This window comes from Tenrec ecaudatus, chromosome 11, assembly GCF_050624435.1.
Source record: "Tenrec ecaudatus isolate mTenEca1 chromosome 11, mTenEca1.hap1, whole genome shotgun sequence".
Classification (NCBI taxonomy): Eukaryota; Metazoa; Chordata; class Mammalia; order Afrosoricida; family Tenrecidae; genus Tenrec; species Tenrec ecaudatus.
In genome coordinates, this window is record NC_134540.1 from 65,768,574 (window position 1) to 65,784,801 (window position 16,228).

A 16,228-nucleotide genomic window follows, 5' to 3' on the forward strand; every position below is an offset into this window, starting at 1 on the left:
ATAATAGCCTTTCAGCAGCGTGTCCCAGTCACAGTGGACGCAGTGAATTGGCTCTAGGTGAGAGATCAGGACAAGACCGGAAAGGAGCTTTGCAATCAGATCTTGAAAAGCGTGAGAACCCCCCCCCCTTCAATCTCAGTGTTGAGAAAATGAACTAATAGCACGCATTCTTGAGGGCCATGCACAGAGTAAGCCCTCCGCGCATGTGAGGTGGAGACTCGTGATGTCGCCAGGGGCTTAGAGATGCCACTCTGTCAGACACTACCTGTACCTGACCCACTATCCTTCCCTCAACTCCAGGAGACAGGTGTGACTTCCGCGTTAGAGCTTCTGAGTAGCCAGTTGTCCTGGGTTCCAGAACCAGGATTTGAAGACAGCTCGGCCTAACTCCAAAATGAGTCTATCTGATGTCATTAAGTGAAAGAAGCAAGGTCCAAAAAGTAAATGAGTGTGCATAAAGGGGACGCACACACGCACACCAGAAACTAGTAGCAGCAGCTCGCTCTGAGGTGAGGCTAGACGGCAGGAGTGGTGAAGCGACACCCACCCACAGCCACACCACACACGGATAACACACACATGCATATATGGAAGAGCGAAGGGACTGGAAGGGCAGGGGCATACACATGCATACCTTTCCATACCCTGCTTGATTTATGCCCCAAGGGGCTCATTTAGGACAATTTGCTTTTCACTGAACACCTTTTTCTACGGTTTAATTTTGTTACCGTGTGCCCATTAAACCTCTTTCAAATAAGTCAATACATGTTGACGGATACTGCGAATGTCTGGGTCCCTAAGGAAGCTGCAGGGAGCTCCGTTGCTCCGCCTGCTCCCTTGGCGGATTTAATTTGACCAGCAACTTTCACAGGGCTGCAATTCATCTGGTTTTTCTGCTTCCCTGGAGCCCAGGCAGCCAAACGGTGGCTGCATATCTCCCTGGGGAAGTGCACTATCTCACCATAAGAGGGACGGGGTACCTCATGGCCTTCGTTTCCTGTCGCTGGAGTGAAGGACTAGGAGAAGGGATCCTGGTAGGCCTACGTCCTCCCCCTCAGCATCAGTAATAGTACAGGATGGTACATTCTCACCCCCTTATTCTTATATACTGTCCCGCAAACCCTATGTGTAAAAGAGGGAAACACTGCTAGGACCGTCATCTCCCTCACAGGGTCATGTCTGAGTCCATTGTTGCAGCCGCCGTGTCCATCCAGCTCCTCTAGAGCCTTCCTCTTTGTCGCTGACCCTCTACCAAGCATGATGTCCTTCTCCAGGGACTGGTCTCTCCTGGCAACATGCTCACTGGGAGACAAAGTCTTTTCTTCCTCTGTAAGGAGCATTCTAGGTGTACTGCTTTCAAGACAGGTTGCTTCTGGCAGTCAATGGGACCTTCAATATTCTTCTCCACCATCATTCGTCTAGCATCCCAAAATGTGCAAGTCTCACTTATGAGTTTTGTTTCCCCTTTATTGCTTTTGCCTGTGCCTTTAAAGATAAAAGGCATTGCTTCTGTGATTTGTACAAAGTTGAGGGCTTTATTAGGAGTGAGGAAATAAAAAAAATCTCTATCTAAGTGAGATAGTTAAAGTTTATTGTGCCAACCTGGCTAATAAACACATGTGGGGTTAATTGAATGGTGGAGAGATAAATATCTCAGTGAGTCTCGCCTTTCTAGTTCTTGGGTCTCTTGCTTTGTGATGGTCGGACTGAGTGCAGCTGCCTTAGCCAGTTCCCTGCTTCAACTGGCAAGGCCCACTTCCTGCAAGACATCCCCGAGGAGAAGCTGCATGGACCTACCCCCATGCAGCCCTGGGTGCTGGAGCAGCTGTGTGGAAAGTCCTGCCAGTGCTGAGATGCTTGCATGTTCACTGACTTGGCTTTCCTCCTACAGTCGGCATCATTGCGTCTGTTTTGTGAGATGGAGGAGGACTTTGTGGATTGGTGTTGGACATGTGGACTAATGTTGGACTTGTGAACTTGGACAGCACTGGGTTGGGATGTTTTCTTGATGCGCACTTACTCTTTAGCCTTGTAATGCCGAGAGCGACATTTTCGTAACATTCAATTAAAACATATCTGGAACCAAAATTATGAAGCCCTTGGAACCGACAACGATGTCGACGAAATCATTGCACTTTACTAGTACAAATGCATACCAGTAGACATGCATGTTAGTGTCAAAATGCTTGACTAGTGGCATGTGTTTTGACTGACTGCGTTTGAGGGTAAGTGGTCCTTGGCGTTCAGTGCATTTTACGATAATTTTCAATCTAGTGAAGTTTTAGTGTTGATATTTTTACTATATGTTCATGAAACTGTAGTTTTACGTCAAAGGTGTAATACTTATAAAAACATTATATTTATTATATATTTCTGCTTTAAAAAATGTAACGACTTTGTTACATTTGCCTTTTGAATCGATGGTGACAAAAATTACCACAGCATGGATTCTGATTTGTTTTATGGAAAACAGCGAATTTATGACCTAGATGGAAGTGATACAGACTCACACAGGGAACCAGATGCTAATATGGATGAAATTGGTAAATAAAATGTGTACTATATTAAACATTTTATTTTACAATATAAAATTTTAATTATATTGCTATTCAAACTATTTTGATAACAATATTTATTTTTTCCCATGATAGGAAGTGAATATATGCCAGATTATTCTGATTTGGGTGAATTAGAAGACCTCGGAGTTAGTCATGATAATACTAGTGAAGATGAGTTAGAAACTTCAATTGTTGATGTTGAAGAATCAGTTCTAATAACTACAAGTTCAAAGCCATCTACATCAAGAAATTAAAGAATTCCTCTTTGGCAGCATATTTCTGGAGATGGTACAGCTAGACCTATGGTTAGGACAAATAGATTCTTCTGGGGTAGTAAAACGTCCTGTTGACTATTTTAGACATTTTTTCTCAAAGGATATCGTCACTCATATTGTCGACCAATCTAATTTTTATGCAATCCAGAAAAATCCCAATAACCCTCTTGCACTTAGTAGCCAGGAACTTGAGCAATTTTGGGATACACTGCTTGATTTGATAGACTCACTGATTGCACTGTACATAATTCATATCAGATTGAAAAAATATTATCACAATTTTAAAAAATTGTAGATGTGACTGTTGTGAACTCTTGGCTACTTTATCGTAGAGACTGTGAGAGTCTTCAGTTACCACCCCCCCAAAAAAAATCGAGTCAGCAAGAGTTCAAAATGAGCATCACCAAAGCTCTTCTTCTCGAAGGAAATAGTAATGGACCAACAAAAAGAGGCAGACCTAACCAAATGCAAAACAACAAATGCTGGAGAGAGTGAGGAGAGAGCAAAACTGTCATAAACTGTTGGTGCGTCTGTATATATGTACCACTCCTGTCAAAAGGGATATGGTGCTATCTCAACAGGGACTCGAAATTCCGTACAACCAAGCAGTACATCGGCTGGGGTTATACCCTAAATAAGTAAGAAACGTAACACAAGCAGATGTGTGCACTCCTGTGTTCGCCACACTATTGTTCAAAATAGCAGGAAGTTGGAAACACCCGAAAGGCCAATCAGAAGAACGGATTTTTTAAAAAAAGGAACATGCACACGAGGTAATATATTCATTACTAATAAAAGCAAGGATGAAACTCTCTCTCTCTTGCTCTCTGATGATCAGATCAGCATGTGGCTGCTAGTTCTTGCCTCAACTCAAGAGCTACACTATCTGTGGGACTGCCAATGGGTGGATCATGTTCCTAAATCGTGAGGTTCTTTTGAGACCTGCTTCATCACACTGCTAGTGTATGCATTGCTTGAGCCTGGGACTGTTGGACCTTGTTGTCTTGCTGAATGTTGGTGACCCACCCTGCTGTTTGCTGTTTGTGGCTGGACCGCCTGCATTGCCCTAAGGAAGACTCAGCTGTCTGTTTGTTTGACCTCGGACCCAGTGGCCCTCGTGAGTTGACAGACTTCCAGTGTATTAGCTGTTCCACAGAAGTGAGCTGAACTGAGCCCTCTGTACTGCTATGTGGGACAATTAGATGTTACATTCTTTGTGCTCTATCTATCTATCAAATCATAAGTGTCTTGGTTTTGTTTCTCTAGAGAACCCTGTCTAACACAGAGTTTCAAGTGACTGAATGGAGTGCTGAAGAACATCTGGGATTTAGAAACCAAGAGAGCATATGCAGACTGGAAATTCTGTATGTCTGATGGTGGCCAGTAGGCTTAATGTATGAAATCTATTTATTTATTCCATCATATTCTGGCTTTTGTTGTGTACCATCAATATCTTGGGAACTACTCAAGGAATGAAGGATGCCGCAGACAATCGGCCAAGTCCTCAGATATCTTAAAAAACAATATCTATATCTATATATCATGAAAATACACACAGAAAAACTAAACTATATATACATTGGCAATGGTGACATACTTCATATTGTGCCAACATTCTCCCCATCTTTGTCCATATTGGCTTTGCCAACTTTAGTAGCTTCATCCCTCCACTCTTTAAGTCTTTGTGTTTGGGACTCACTGGTGACCATTAATTTCACAGAGATAGGTCTTAAAAAGAGTGCAATGCGCAAGGCAAACATTAAAAGAGGTGAATTGTTTACAGATGACTTTGTGGAATATTTTCAGTTCACGACTTAAAGGGTGTTGCCAGGCAGTAGCTTTAGGGGCTTCTTCGGTATCAAGGTATCTAGACAGTCTGGTTTTCAGTAAGAATTTGAAGTGCTATTTTACAATTTTCCTCCTTTTGACCAAGATCCAACTCCCAAGTCTACTTCTTTTGACTTCCTGAGAAAAGGCCTGCAGTTCTTTTTCTTGGTTGTTCCAGAGGAATAGAAACCAACTGTCAAATTATGAGTGGCTGCTTGCAAACTTTCTAAAAGAGTTTTTTAATTATGAATAAAGTGTAATGTTTACATGTGAGCAAAACCAAGCAACAATATACAGCAACAACAAAACAAAACAAGAAATAAAAGCTTGTAGTTAGTTCAAGGACCATTTGTAGGCCTTTAGGAGTGTTTTCCAGTCCATTCTGTTGGGGCACCACGCCCTGGCCCCAAAGTCCACCTTCAGCATTCCTTGGGGACCTTGCCATTCCATTCCCTTGCTGTTCTGTTGCACCCCCTTAGTGTTTTGCCTCAGTGTGGCCAGATCAGATTGGGTGCAATTCCCACACTGTGTCTCCGGTATGTTTGATTTCTTGATCGCTGTTTCCATGAGCATTGATTGTGGAGCCAAGCAAAATAAAATTCTTGACAATTTTAATCTTTTCACCATTTATCATAATATTGTCTATTGGGCCAGAAGAAGGGACAGACTGTCCACTTCTGAGGGACCAGTCACTGTTCGAATAGCAGCAAAACATTGTCAGATAGATAGTGTGCCAAACAGTTCTTCAGGTTGGGAGACACTCAAATACGACTGTGGACGAGTTGCCTCTTCAAAGCAGAGTCAACCACAATGACGTTGGTGGAATAAAGCTTTGGGGCTTTAATTTGCTGATGGGACATGATAAGAAGAAACAGGTTCAAATGTCTATTAACAATTGGCACGTGGAATGCACAAGTATTAATCTAAGAAATCTAGCAATTGTAAAAAATGAAAATGTAATGCATAAGATCAGTATCCTAGACATTAGTGAGTTGAAATCGCCTGGTACTGGCTATTTTGATTCGGACAATCATAGGGTTTACTTTGCTGGGAATGACACATCCTACTCCCCGGGGGCTTCTTGACCTGCGGTTTAACCGACATTGCGAAGGCAGCAAGTTACACAACTTTCAGTTATAGATTACTCGCGTTGTACCGGCTGTCGCAGAGGCTCGCGCCCAAGAGCGGCTCGCTCGGCCGCGGCGAATTGTGGGGCAGATAGTCCAGGCCAGTGCGAAGCTGCTGAGCTCAGAAGCTAGAGAACTACACTTCCCAGCAAGCCCCGCGCAGCCGCGGGCGCGGGCTATGTGCGTCAGCGACTCAACTTCCGGGCGAGCTGTGGGCGGGGCCGCAGCGGAGTCTTGAGTGCGGCGGCAGGATGCAGCGCCCCGGACCCTTCAGCACCCTCTACGGGCGGGTTCTGGCCCCGCTCCCCGGGCGGGCCGGAGGCGCGGCCTCCGGTGGAGGCGGCAACAGTTGGGCGTCTCTGGGCTCCCACGTGCAGCCGCCCCGGCGCTCCCAGTCTGAGTCCGGTGGAGGCACCGACGGCGCCAGCACCCGTAGCAGGAGTGTGACCCCCGTCTTCCCGGTCTTCGCCACGATGTCCAAGGCTGAGGAGGCCAAGAGACTCGCGGGCCGCGCGGCCGTGGAAAACCACGTGAAGGTGAGCAGCTCGGGGCGTGGAGCGCCTGCCGTGGCGTGATGGGCTCCAGTGGGTCGTCGGGGCGCCGTCGGGGCGCGCCTACTGTTTGGCAGGCTCGGGAGCCGTCAGGCCTTTTAGCTGTGCAGTGGTGGAGGGCTTGCTCCGCCGAAGTGGAGTTTCTCGGTGCGTCGGTCGTCGCAGCGTCTGGTGGTTTGTGATATTTGGGGTGGGGTCAGAAGAGGGTTGCCGCGTGATGCCTTGTCGGTAAATGGAAAATGGTCGAGTTTTGGAGTTGCCAAGAGATCAGGTCGGTCTGCTTTTTCACTACCCTGGGACGCCGGCAGTGACGCGAGCTCGTTTGCAAAATTCTTTTGAAATTTCGCTCCGTGGAGATTATTCGGGTGCTTTGCGCCCGCCCGAGTTTCCGCGGGAAAGATAAAAATGGGTGGGCCCTTTGGGCGTGGAGCGTGCTGTTGTTACTTGGTGAGGCTGTGACCAGTGGTTTATTAAGCCGTGGGTGTGGTGCCATCACACCCACCCAAACCAGCTGCCGTGAAGTGGGTTCCTGTTCAAGATGATCCTACAAAACAGGAGAATTGCCCTGTGGGCTTTCCAAGGATGTAACGCTTCACAGAAGCCTAATGGCACATTTCCCTCGGTGACTGGTTTGCTTGAACCTCTGCCCATTTAATTAGCAGCAGAGCACTTGTAACCCAGGGTGGATTTACTGTCATTAATCAAAGTTAATTATCTTAATTATTGCACCTCGACAGAGGCCAAATGGAGTATCTCAGCCCGTCCCGTAGTGGAGTTTCTTTGGCTTCACTGGTTTTCTGTCTTCCTTTTGTACTTCCTTGAAAGTTGTATCAGATTCCTTTTCACCTCTGTTCATAGTTCTTTACGTTTGTTAATGATTTACTCTAGAGTCATTTTATGTGATAGTGAACGTTGTGATTAGATGCTTGGGGCTGGTGTGATAACCTTAGTGTCATCTGTTGATTGGATGGCCCAGAATCCAAACTGGCCATCCAAACGGAAGCTATCCATCCTTCTTCAGTCCTTCTCAAAAGAGCCCTAGGAGTGCTTATGTTTGGGTTTCTAATCTCAAGGTCAGTTGTTCTAAACCACCAGCCTGAGGGTGAACCGTTGAAGCTTTCCACTCCTGTCTTATGAATTGGGATTGCCTAGATGGCAGTGAGTTTCAGTTTTGAGTGCTTCTCACCTCTTCTTGCCGCCCATTTCTGGGATCGTGTGATTCAGAGCTAGCTAGTGATTTGATCCTCTGGCTGGGGTCAGCAAACTATGGCTCTGTTAGTACATGAGGCTTTGAAGTAAAATTACAAATGAAAATAAAACTCCCATAGCGTCATTTAAAAAACTTTAAAGGATATTATAATGGTGATTTTATTTATTTGTAAAAGTATATTTATGACTTTTGAGTAATTTTTACATAGTGTGGGACAGGATTGGTTCTTCCATCTCCGCTTGACATCCCTGCCCTGTGAGAACCCCCAAACTGAGAAGCCCCACTGCCATCAGGTTGATTCCATCGCATAGTGATTCTTTAGATAGGGCAAACTTTTGAGACAGAAGAGTCACTCTTGTCCCTCACAACAATACAAAAATTATTCAAGAGCCACAAATATATTTATACAAGCAAATGAAATTACCGTTATCTTTATTCAGAGCCACATGTATGGACCCAAAGCAACCTGTGACTCGAGCACCACGGGCTGCCGGCCCCAGCTATGGAAGGTTTCCAAGACCTTCAGTCTCTACCGGCGCAGCCTGCTTCATTTTCCTGATGTGTCCTGCACACAGCCTTACCGTGTGTCCTCCAGGGCTTCTCCCACAGCCCTGCCAGGGTTCCGAGGGAACTAAACCCAAACCAGACTCGCTGCCACCAGGTGAATTCTGACGCACAGCCACCCTGGAGGACCAAATAGAACTGCCTCTGGGGTTCTTGAGACGGGAACTACGCTGCAGTGGAGAGCCTCATCCTTCTCCGTGGGCACGAACACAGACATAAGTAGTGTACGATTGTGCACTGTTTGGGCCTCAGTGCTGCTGCTGTGAAGTGGATAACGTGAACATGTAGTCGGATACGTGAGATCTGTAGGAGTAGAAACGCATCCCCTCTAAAGGTGTTGTGTAATCTTTCTTTACATTGCTGTTTGGGGTCGTATGCAGATCTTTGTCTTGTAGCTGTGTATTGTGTTCAACCCAAAGCTGCACATCCTTGCCTCAGCCTCCAAACCAGTGGTTCCCAACCTTCCTAATGCCGCCACCCTTTCATACAGGTCGTCATGTGGTGGTGACCTCCCAACCAGAAAATTATTTTCATTGCTACTTCATCACTGTAATTTTACTACTGCTATGAATCGGGCGACCCCTGTGAAAGAGTTGTTCCACCAAAAGGGATCGTGACCCCCAGTTGAGAACCTGGTTACACTGGGAAGATCTGTAGTAGCCTTTTGGGGGCCCCTCACTTCACCACAGCAGTACCCACTTTCCTTGGCAGACTTTCCCTGAGTTGTCAGTGCTGCTTGGCTTTTGTATATTCTGCTCTTTAATGTTAATTTATTAATTTTGCTAATTTGTCAGGTATTTATTGGCTGTCCAACAATGCGGGAGGACCAGAAATGTGGCTTTCAAAGGGAGAGGTCCTGTGTAATTTGCAGCGAGGATAGCTAATTCAAGTCCACATGTTTATTGGGCAGTCATGTACCTAATGGTTGAAGCCTAACTGCTCCCTCCAGGGGTTATCCTTGGCACCTTAAGATCATGTTTTTTTAATGGTACTTGTGTTTTGAAGTTGTTTAATCACAGTCTAAGATTTATTGAGGTCGGTTATGCTGATTACATCTCTGGAATGTTTTCAGAACCGCCCCTTCTCTTCCTCTAGCTGTTATGGATGGAATCATGTCCTGACCCCCACTTCTCCCAAATACAACAACACAGCAACTCTGACTCAGTGGCATCGAGTTGATTCTGATTCATTGTGACGGTATAGAACAGGATAAGACTGCCCTTTGGATTCCCAAGACTAGTTCGTTATGGGAGTAGAAAGCCTCACCTGCCCCGGAGGAGCACTGTAGGAGTGTCTAGTGCTTTCCTACTGTTGACATTCTCGATGCCCTTGTGCCGGACTACCAACCTGTGTACCTTGGGGTGTGGTCATCCAGACTGGAAACAGGACCTTCTTTGAGATGTTAATAACCTCAGCAGGGTTTTAAATCCCATGACTTTTGAGATGTAAAAAGAGTAGTTTAGACATAGAGACAAATAAGAACAATGGAAAAGTAAATGTCTTGTAGGGCTCACCAAGAAACTTCAGAGATTCTGGGACTGGAGAAGCTGAGACAACTATGTTCTCCCAGAGTTCACACGGAGAGCGTTCTTCTCCAAGGTCTGGTGCCTGACTTCATACATCCATTCTTCTGAACTTTGAGAAAATAAATTACTTTATTACAGACACCACTTGTATTTCTTACAGCAGCACCAACCAACTGTCCATTGACCAAAGAATTACAGCCGTCCTTATCTTGTCCCCTCTGCTGACTTTCTGAGTGATGCCCTCCCAAGTGGAGTGTTATCTTCTAAAGCTGGGGCTCTGTCATCGGGGCCCTCGGACAAGACACTCTGGTGCGTGTCCTTGTACCACACACGGTCTTCCTCCCTTCCATGCCTCGTCCAGCACTGGGATAGCTGACCGGCAGATATTGTCTTTGTTAATGTCCATTCTTGTCTTCTGTCTCTGTTAGGACGGAATGTGGCCATCAGGGCTTGGTTCACAGGCCATCTCCTTTTGTGTTAGTTTCCTCATAGCCTCTGAAGAGAAGGAGGATGTAGCTTCCCAAAGTTCATGCACAAATTCCATTATCTTTACATTTCATTCTTCCAGGAATTAGTTGAAGCCCTTTTCCTTCCTCTTAAAACTTAGTCTTTTGTGCTTGTCTTTCCTAGCCCTCTAATGCAGGGGTGTCAAACTGGTGGCCCTCGGGGTAATTTTTTGTGGCCCACGATGCTCTGAAATAAGAAAATAGGAAAAATTGTTATGAAGAAAATAGCGCTTAGCCTAAGCCTAATAAGCTTTTCTTCATAACAGTTTTTTCTATTTTCTTTTCAGAGCATCGCGGGCCACAAAAAATTACCTTGGGTCCGCGTGCAGCCCGAGGGTGGCCAGTTGGACACCGCTGCTCTAATGGGTGATCTCTCGGAGGCCAGAAGATGGGTAACTACCCTGTCTTCATTGGATATTGGCTGTAGTTGGCTTGCTTTATAAATGCTGTGGAATAGTCTTAGGGCGTGGAGGTCATGGCGTAATTGGTGGCCTTTGGCTTAGAATTTCTAGGGTGCAGGATTTTTTGTCCCCTAGCCCATTGGTGTGAAATGTGTGACCGCTTCCACGTTTGGGTGGATGGGCATATGGACGGTTCTCTGCTAAATCTTCTGTGTAGCCAACCAGGACTCAAATCTGCCGGTATAGCTTGCCAGGATGGCTCACCATTGAGGGTCAGGCTTTCCTGATGGTCTATGGCCTCACCCTTTTCCCCTTGTTAAAGGAACTTTGTGACGCTTGCCCCTTAGCAGGGTAGAGACCAAGTGGCTGATAGGCAGAGGACCAGAGAGAGTCTGCCTGCAGGTAGAGCTGAGAAGACATGCTGTATCCCTCACACTTCTGATTCTAATTGCAATCTGCTACCTCTCCTAGTCGTCCCCATACTCTTGCCTATTGTCTGCGAGTTAATAATGTACAGGCATTGCAACAGATTACTGACCCAGCAGAGAAGTAGAGTGCTGTGTGTGGGATAGTCGGTGTAAGATTAGGGTAAAGAAAGTAGCGTGGTGGAGGCAGGTTTGACCTGCCCCATAAGAATTGTCTAGGACTGGCTGGTGCTGCTGCTGATTCTCCTTCTCTTGTGAAACCCAGAGGGTCAGACATGGCCTCTGTCATATTCATAATGACTCATTGGGGACTGGACATGGAATTGAGGCCCATGGCAGTTGAGTTGCTGTGTAGCTGCTGGAGCTCCCAGCTTCAGGGCAGGTGTGAAGGTCAGGTTATAGATTCTTTTCTCTCATCCAAGTACTAAGCAGGCCCCCAACCCTGCTCAGCTTCCCATATCAGATGAGATCGGGTGCGTTTAGGGTAGTATGCCTGTAGACTGTAAGTTTGGATATTTTCTGTTACTTAAAGATTTTTACGTATTCAGAAAGTCAACAATTTTGAATGTTTTTTTTTTCATGATTTATTTTTTTAACAATTTATTGGGGCTCATACAATTCTTATCACAGTTCATACATATACATACATCAATTGTATAATGCACATCTGTACAGTCTTTGCCCTAATCATTTTTTTCTCCTCTTTTAATTTTGAATGTTTTGTGTTAAGGTTTGTTACACTTTGGGCTGTGAACTGCAAGGTCATCAATTCTAAACCACCAGCTGCCGTTTAAGAGAAAGACGGGGCTTTCTATTCCTATAAAGAGTTACAGTCTGAGAAACCCACAGGGGCAGTTCCACCCTGTCCTAATGGTGGTAATGAGTTGTAGTTGACTCAGTGGCAGTGAGTATGGTTATTTTGGCTTCTCGGTAGATTGGAACACTTGTCTTTGGGATTTGCCTAGCAGCTAAATAAATAGCTTTCCTGAGGCCTTCATCATAGCTGGGATCCTGATCCCGCCCAAGCTCTGCTGCTTCCTGACCATAAGTTAATACTCTCACCTTCTCTTGTGTCTGTGGTTTAACTGACTTTAGCCTAGGCCGTCCCTTGTTGCTGATGTGCCTGTCTCTCCCAGCTTTCAGCAGACAGCAGGATTGACAGCAGGGTTGGTATTGTGACACTCTTTGTATTCTTTATTCTGCTGCTCCCCCTCTATTGCAGGTCCTTCCTGTTGCGGCTGAAGGGTCATGTCCGAATGAAGCCTGTGGAAAGGTCCTGGAGCCATAAACTCCAGCTTAATGCTATTCCTAGAACCTTTCTGATTCCTGCCAGGAATTGACCAAGAATATTTTCGCCTTTGTCTTTACGCATGTTTGTGAGGTGTGCACTGTGCGTGGCTAAGCCAGTCGTGTCGTGTGCATATGTAGGGAGGAAGTGGTGGTGTAACAGTGCCGGGGTGAAGGGAGCAGGGCTCTGTTGATAAGGGCCCACTGGGCATTTGGATAAGGAATGACTCTGAGGTTCAGCAGTGTTTCGTTTCTGCAAAGTGAGTCACCGGCATGGTGAATTGCTGTTCAGAGAATAATTTTATCACTCCAGGAAATGAGCTAAAGAGGGAGTAATTAATATGGTTTGCTTTTCTCCTTGGCAGGATAACCAAGTGCTGGGAATTGGAAGTGGCTCTACAATTGTCCACGCTGTGCAGCGAATAGGTATGTTCTGGTGTGTCTGTTGGCCACTTTGTGTGGGCTGATGGGGGGCTGGGAGGTACAAGAGGAGGAGGAACTGGGGCATAGAGTTGGCATCTACCCCTCGTGGCTCCAGTCGCCCAGGGCTAGGAGAGGGGCTGCCTACTGCCATGAGGTGTGTTAGTGTCTTTGTTCTTCTCTGCTGAGAGGGACTCATGGGCCTCTTCAGTCTACCTTCGGGGATTCCCATGGTTTTGTGGACTCAGCTCAGCCGAGGGGAGGAACTGCTAGAGGTGAGATCTCAGCAGAATTCGAATCATCTTGGGGTCATGCTAAAGTGACCTGGTGGTGTAGTAGTGGGTTCTGAGTTGGGCTGCTAGCGTCACAGTTAGCACCAGCTGATCTGTAGGAAAGAGACGAGGCTTGCTACTTCCATCACAAGGCGGTTCCACCATGTCTTACTTAAGTTGGTGACTCCAGTGTTCCCCCCCTCACCCCCCAGTTGGTGGTGTATTCATGTTCTGTTTGAGCTGAGACCTCCTGCCAGACCCTTTGAAGCCTGTGGGTTTCTCAGGCAATCCTAGGCAAACAGGCTTAGGTCAGAGTGGGTATTTGCCCTGTCAGTGACCCTTGGGTAGAGGTCAGGCTCCTATGTAATTGGTGGCTGGTTCTGGCAGGTGCTAGCTTAGTGCTTAGGAAAGGCTTAGGAAGTACCACCCTTGTGGCTGCTCAACAGGTTTGACTGCCCAGCTCTTGTTTGTAAGCGGAAAGCCTCGGCTCCCCTGAACGCTGATCTCACTTTTTAGATGCCAAAGGGCAGGGCCTGGGAGGCAAAGTCCAGGAAGACCTTGTTCTTAAGGAGGTGTTGCAATGACAGCATGACAAGGCGTTTTTACCCCTTAAGATATTTTAATGAATCAAGCTTCATGAGAAGGTCAAATAAATGAATGGATGAATGGGTCCTCTTCTAAACACTTTCCGTGGCACACAAATGATTACTTAGTTATTTTGTTAAACGCAGAAGCTAAGTTCTAGTTATTCCCTAGAAAAGGCACTAGAAGGTAGTAGTTGTTAAGGTAGTGGAACTGGGCAGCTTGGGCTCATATGCAAGCTCTGTGGTTCAGCACCTGCATAACCAACAGGTAATTCACTTCCATGGGCCTCTCAGTTCCCTCATCTGTTAAGTGGGGAGAACAGTCATAAATCACTTTTGGAGTGTTAGGAGTAACAGTTCTGATGTACCAAGTTCCTAGCCAGATGCCCATAAAAGCAAGCACTTGGCTTTTCCTGTGATGTGCAGGAAGTGTGGGCACCAGCCTTTTCTCCAGATGAGGGATAGAGAATGAAAGTCGGCGGCAGTGGAAGATAAATTTTCTTCTTTTTAAAAATCATTTTATTAGGGGCTCTTACCATTCTTATCACAATCCATACATCTATCCATTGTGTCAAGCACATTTGTACATATGTTGCTACCATCCTTTTCAAGATATTTTCTTTCTACTTGAGCCCTTAATATCAGCTCATTTCCTCCCCTCCCTCCTTCATGAACCCTTGATCATTTATAAATTATTACTTTTTTCATGCCTTACACTGACCGCTGTTCTCCCATCACCCACTTTTTGTAGTCTCCTCCCCCCGCCCCCCCTGGAGAGGAGGGTATATGTAGATCATTATGATTGGTGCTCCCTTTCTTGCCCCACCTTCCTCTTACCCTCCTGGTATCGCTACCCTCAGTATTGGTCCTGAGGGGTTTGGAAGAAGCACACCAGCCTGTGGTCATGGAGTGTCGTTGGGATCAGGCATCAAAGACCCAGAACAAAAAAATCATATCAATGTGAGAGAGGGGATGTGCGAGTGGAGACCCAAAGCCCATCTGTAGATAGTGGGACATCCCCTTACAGAAGGGTCACAAGGAAGAGGACCCAGTCAGGGTGCAGTGTAGCACCAATGAAACATACAACTTTCCTTTAGTTCGTCAATGCTTCAGCCCCCCACTATCATGACCGCAGTTTTACCTAACAAATCCGGCTAGACCACAGTATGTACACTGGTACGGGAATCCAGGATAAATAAATTTTATTAACTACTGGATTTGAACAAGCCTTAATTGTGATCAGAAAAATCAAGGGAGGAGATGTACGTGAACTACTGAATGCAAACTGATGATCTGTTTTATAAATTTTCACCTAATTAACAGTAACAAGTTTTTTAAGAAAGAAAGTTAGGAGATGAAAAACAAAAAAACAACCCACCAACTCGGCTTTTGTTTCCACAGCGGAGAGAGTGAAAGAAGAGAATCTGAACCTGGTTTGCATCCCCACTTCCTTCCAGGTAAGCCCTGCTGTGCCCTGCCCCTTGTGGCAGTCTGAGGGTGTGGGTGTACTTTGGGTTGCATACCTTCCTGGTTCTAGGTGAAAGAGCCTGGAGTAGGAGAGAACCTTAGAGTGTTGCTGCTTGGATGTCTGGTTTTAGATTCCTTGACTTCTTCACCCAGTGGGATTTACGGTAAGACCGTGGGCCATGCTGCAGTTACCACATGATTTCTACCTTCAAAGCATGTTTTCCCCATTGAACCAACCAAACTCACTGCCATTGAGTCAATTCTGTCTTATGGCGATCCTATAGGACAGGGTAGAACTAACCCTGTGGGTGTCCGAGACAATGACTCTAGAGGAGCAGTCAACCTCATCTTTCTCCCACAGAGCAACTGGGGGTTTTGAACTGCTGATCTTCAGGTTATCAGATTATTAGAGATGAGACAGTGGAGGCAGAAAGGAATGATATGGTCTGTCAGGAATGTATGCAGAGTAGTTTGATTCCCTGTCTGATATTCTTTCATCGTAGAGGCTGGAGAGAGAGAGTGGTGGAGCCAGTTAAATGTAGGGAAAGTTGAGGCAGGAGTCAAACTCAAGCGAACTCACTGCCATTCCGACTCAGTGACCCTGTAGGATAGAGTCAAACTGTCCCCGTGGGCTTCTTTGGGAATAGAATGGAATAGAGTGACTGGCCCAGGTGTAACTACTGTGCCATCAGGGCTCTGAGCAGGCTTTGGGAGGTGGCAAAGGCAGAGAGAGCCTCCCCCCCCCCTGTCCTGAGCCAGGCCCCTGATTGTGGGAGTGGTTTGTCTAAAGCCTTTCATTGGCGTCCTCAGGGTGGCGCCAGGAACTGAGCAGGTTGGACTTGCAGATGGTTGATCCTCTTGGGACTTTGTGGACTTAGTTTTGGAAATCAGGCCAGGCCTTAAGAAACCCTGCCCTTGCTGGAGGCCTGAGCAGCAGGGGACAGGGGTGGGGGTGGGGGTAGGCAGCCAACTCTGGTGAAGAGAGCAGGGTGGCATGGAGCCCCAGTGTTGCTTCTAAACCAGGCTGTGGCCCAGCCTCAGACGAGGGTTTCTAGGGGCAGGGACTCCAGGGAAACAGGATAGGGAGTGAGCAGTGCCTGCTGACAGAGCCTCTTTGATGTGAAGTCTCTTGGGGACCTTGAGAGTGAGGTAGGTCAGCAACCAAGGGGCTGGAATCCATACTGTGGTTCCTGCTGTGAAGAGACATGAGGGACAGAGTGGCTTGTGG

General features: G+C 46.4%; 1 protein-coding gene across 1 annotated transcript in view; it reads left to right on the top strand.

Annotated features, from left to right (window-relative positions):
• The first annotated feature begins 6,005 nt into the window (after positions 1-6,005).
• Positions 6,006-16,228, top strand: part of RPIA (ribose 5-phosphate isomerase A) — a 31,052-nt gene continuing 20,829 nt past the window's right edge. The window contains exons 1-3 of the mRNA XM_075563123.1: positions 6,006-6,323; positions 12,623-12,683; positions 14,935-14,990. Coding sequence (XP_075419238.1) covers positions 6,039-6,323; positions 12,623-12,683; positions 14,935-14,990 — 402 coding nt within the window. The 5' untranslated portion in view covers positions 6,006-6,038. The remainder of the gene's footprint in view (positions 6,324-12,622; positions 12,684-14,934; positions 14,991-16,228) is intronic.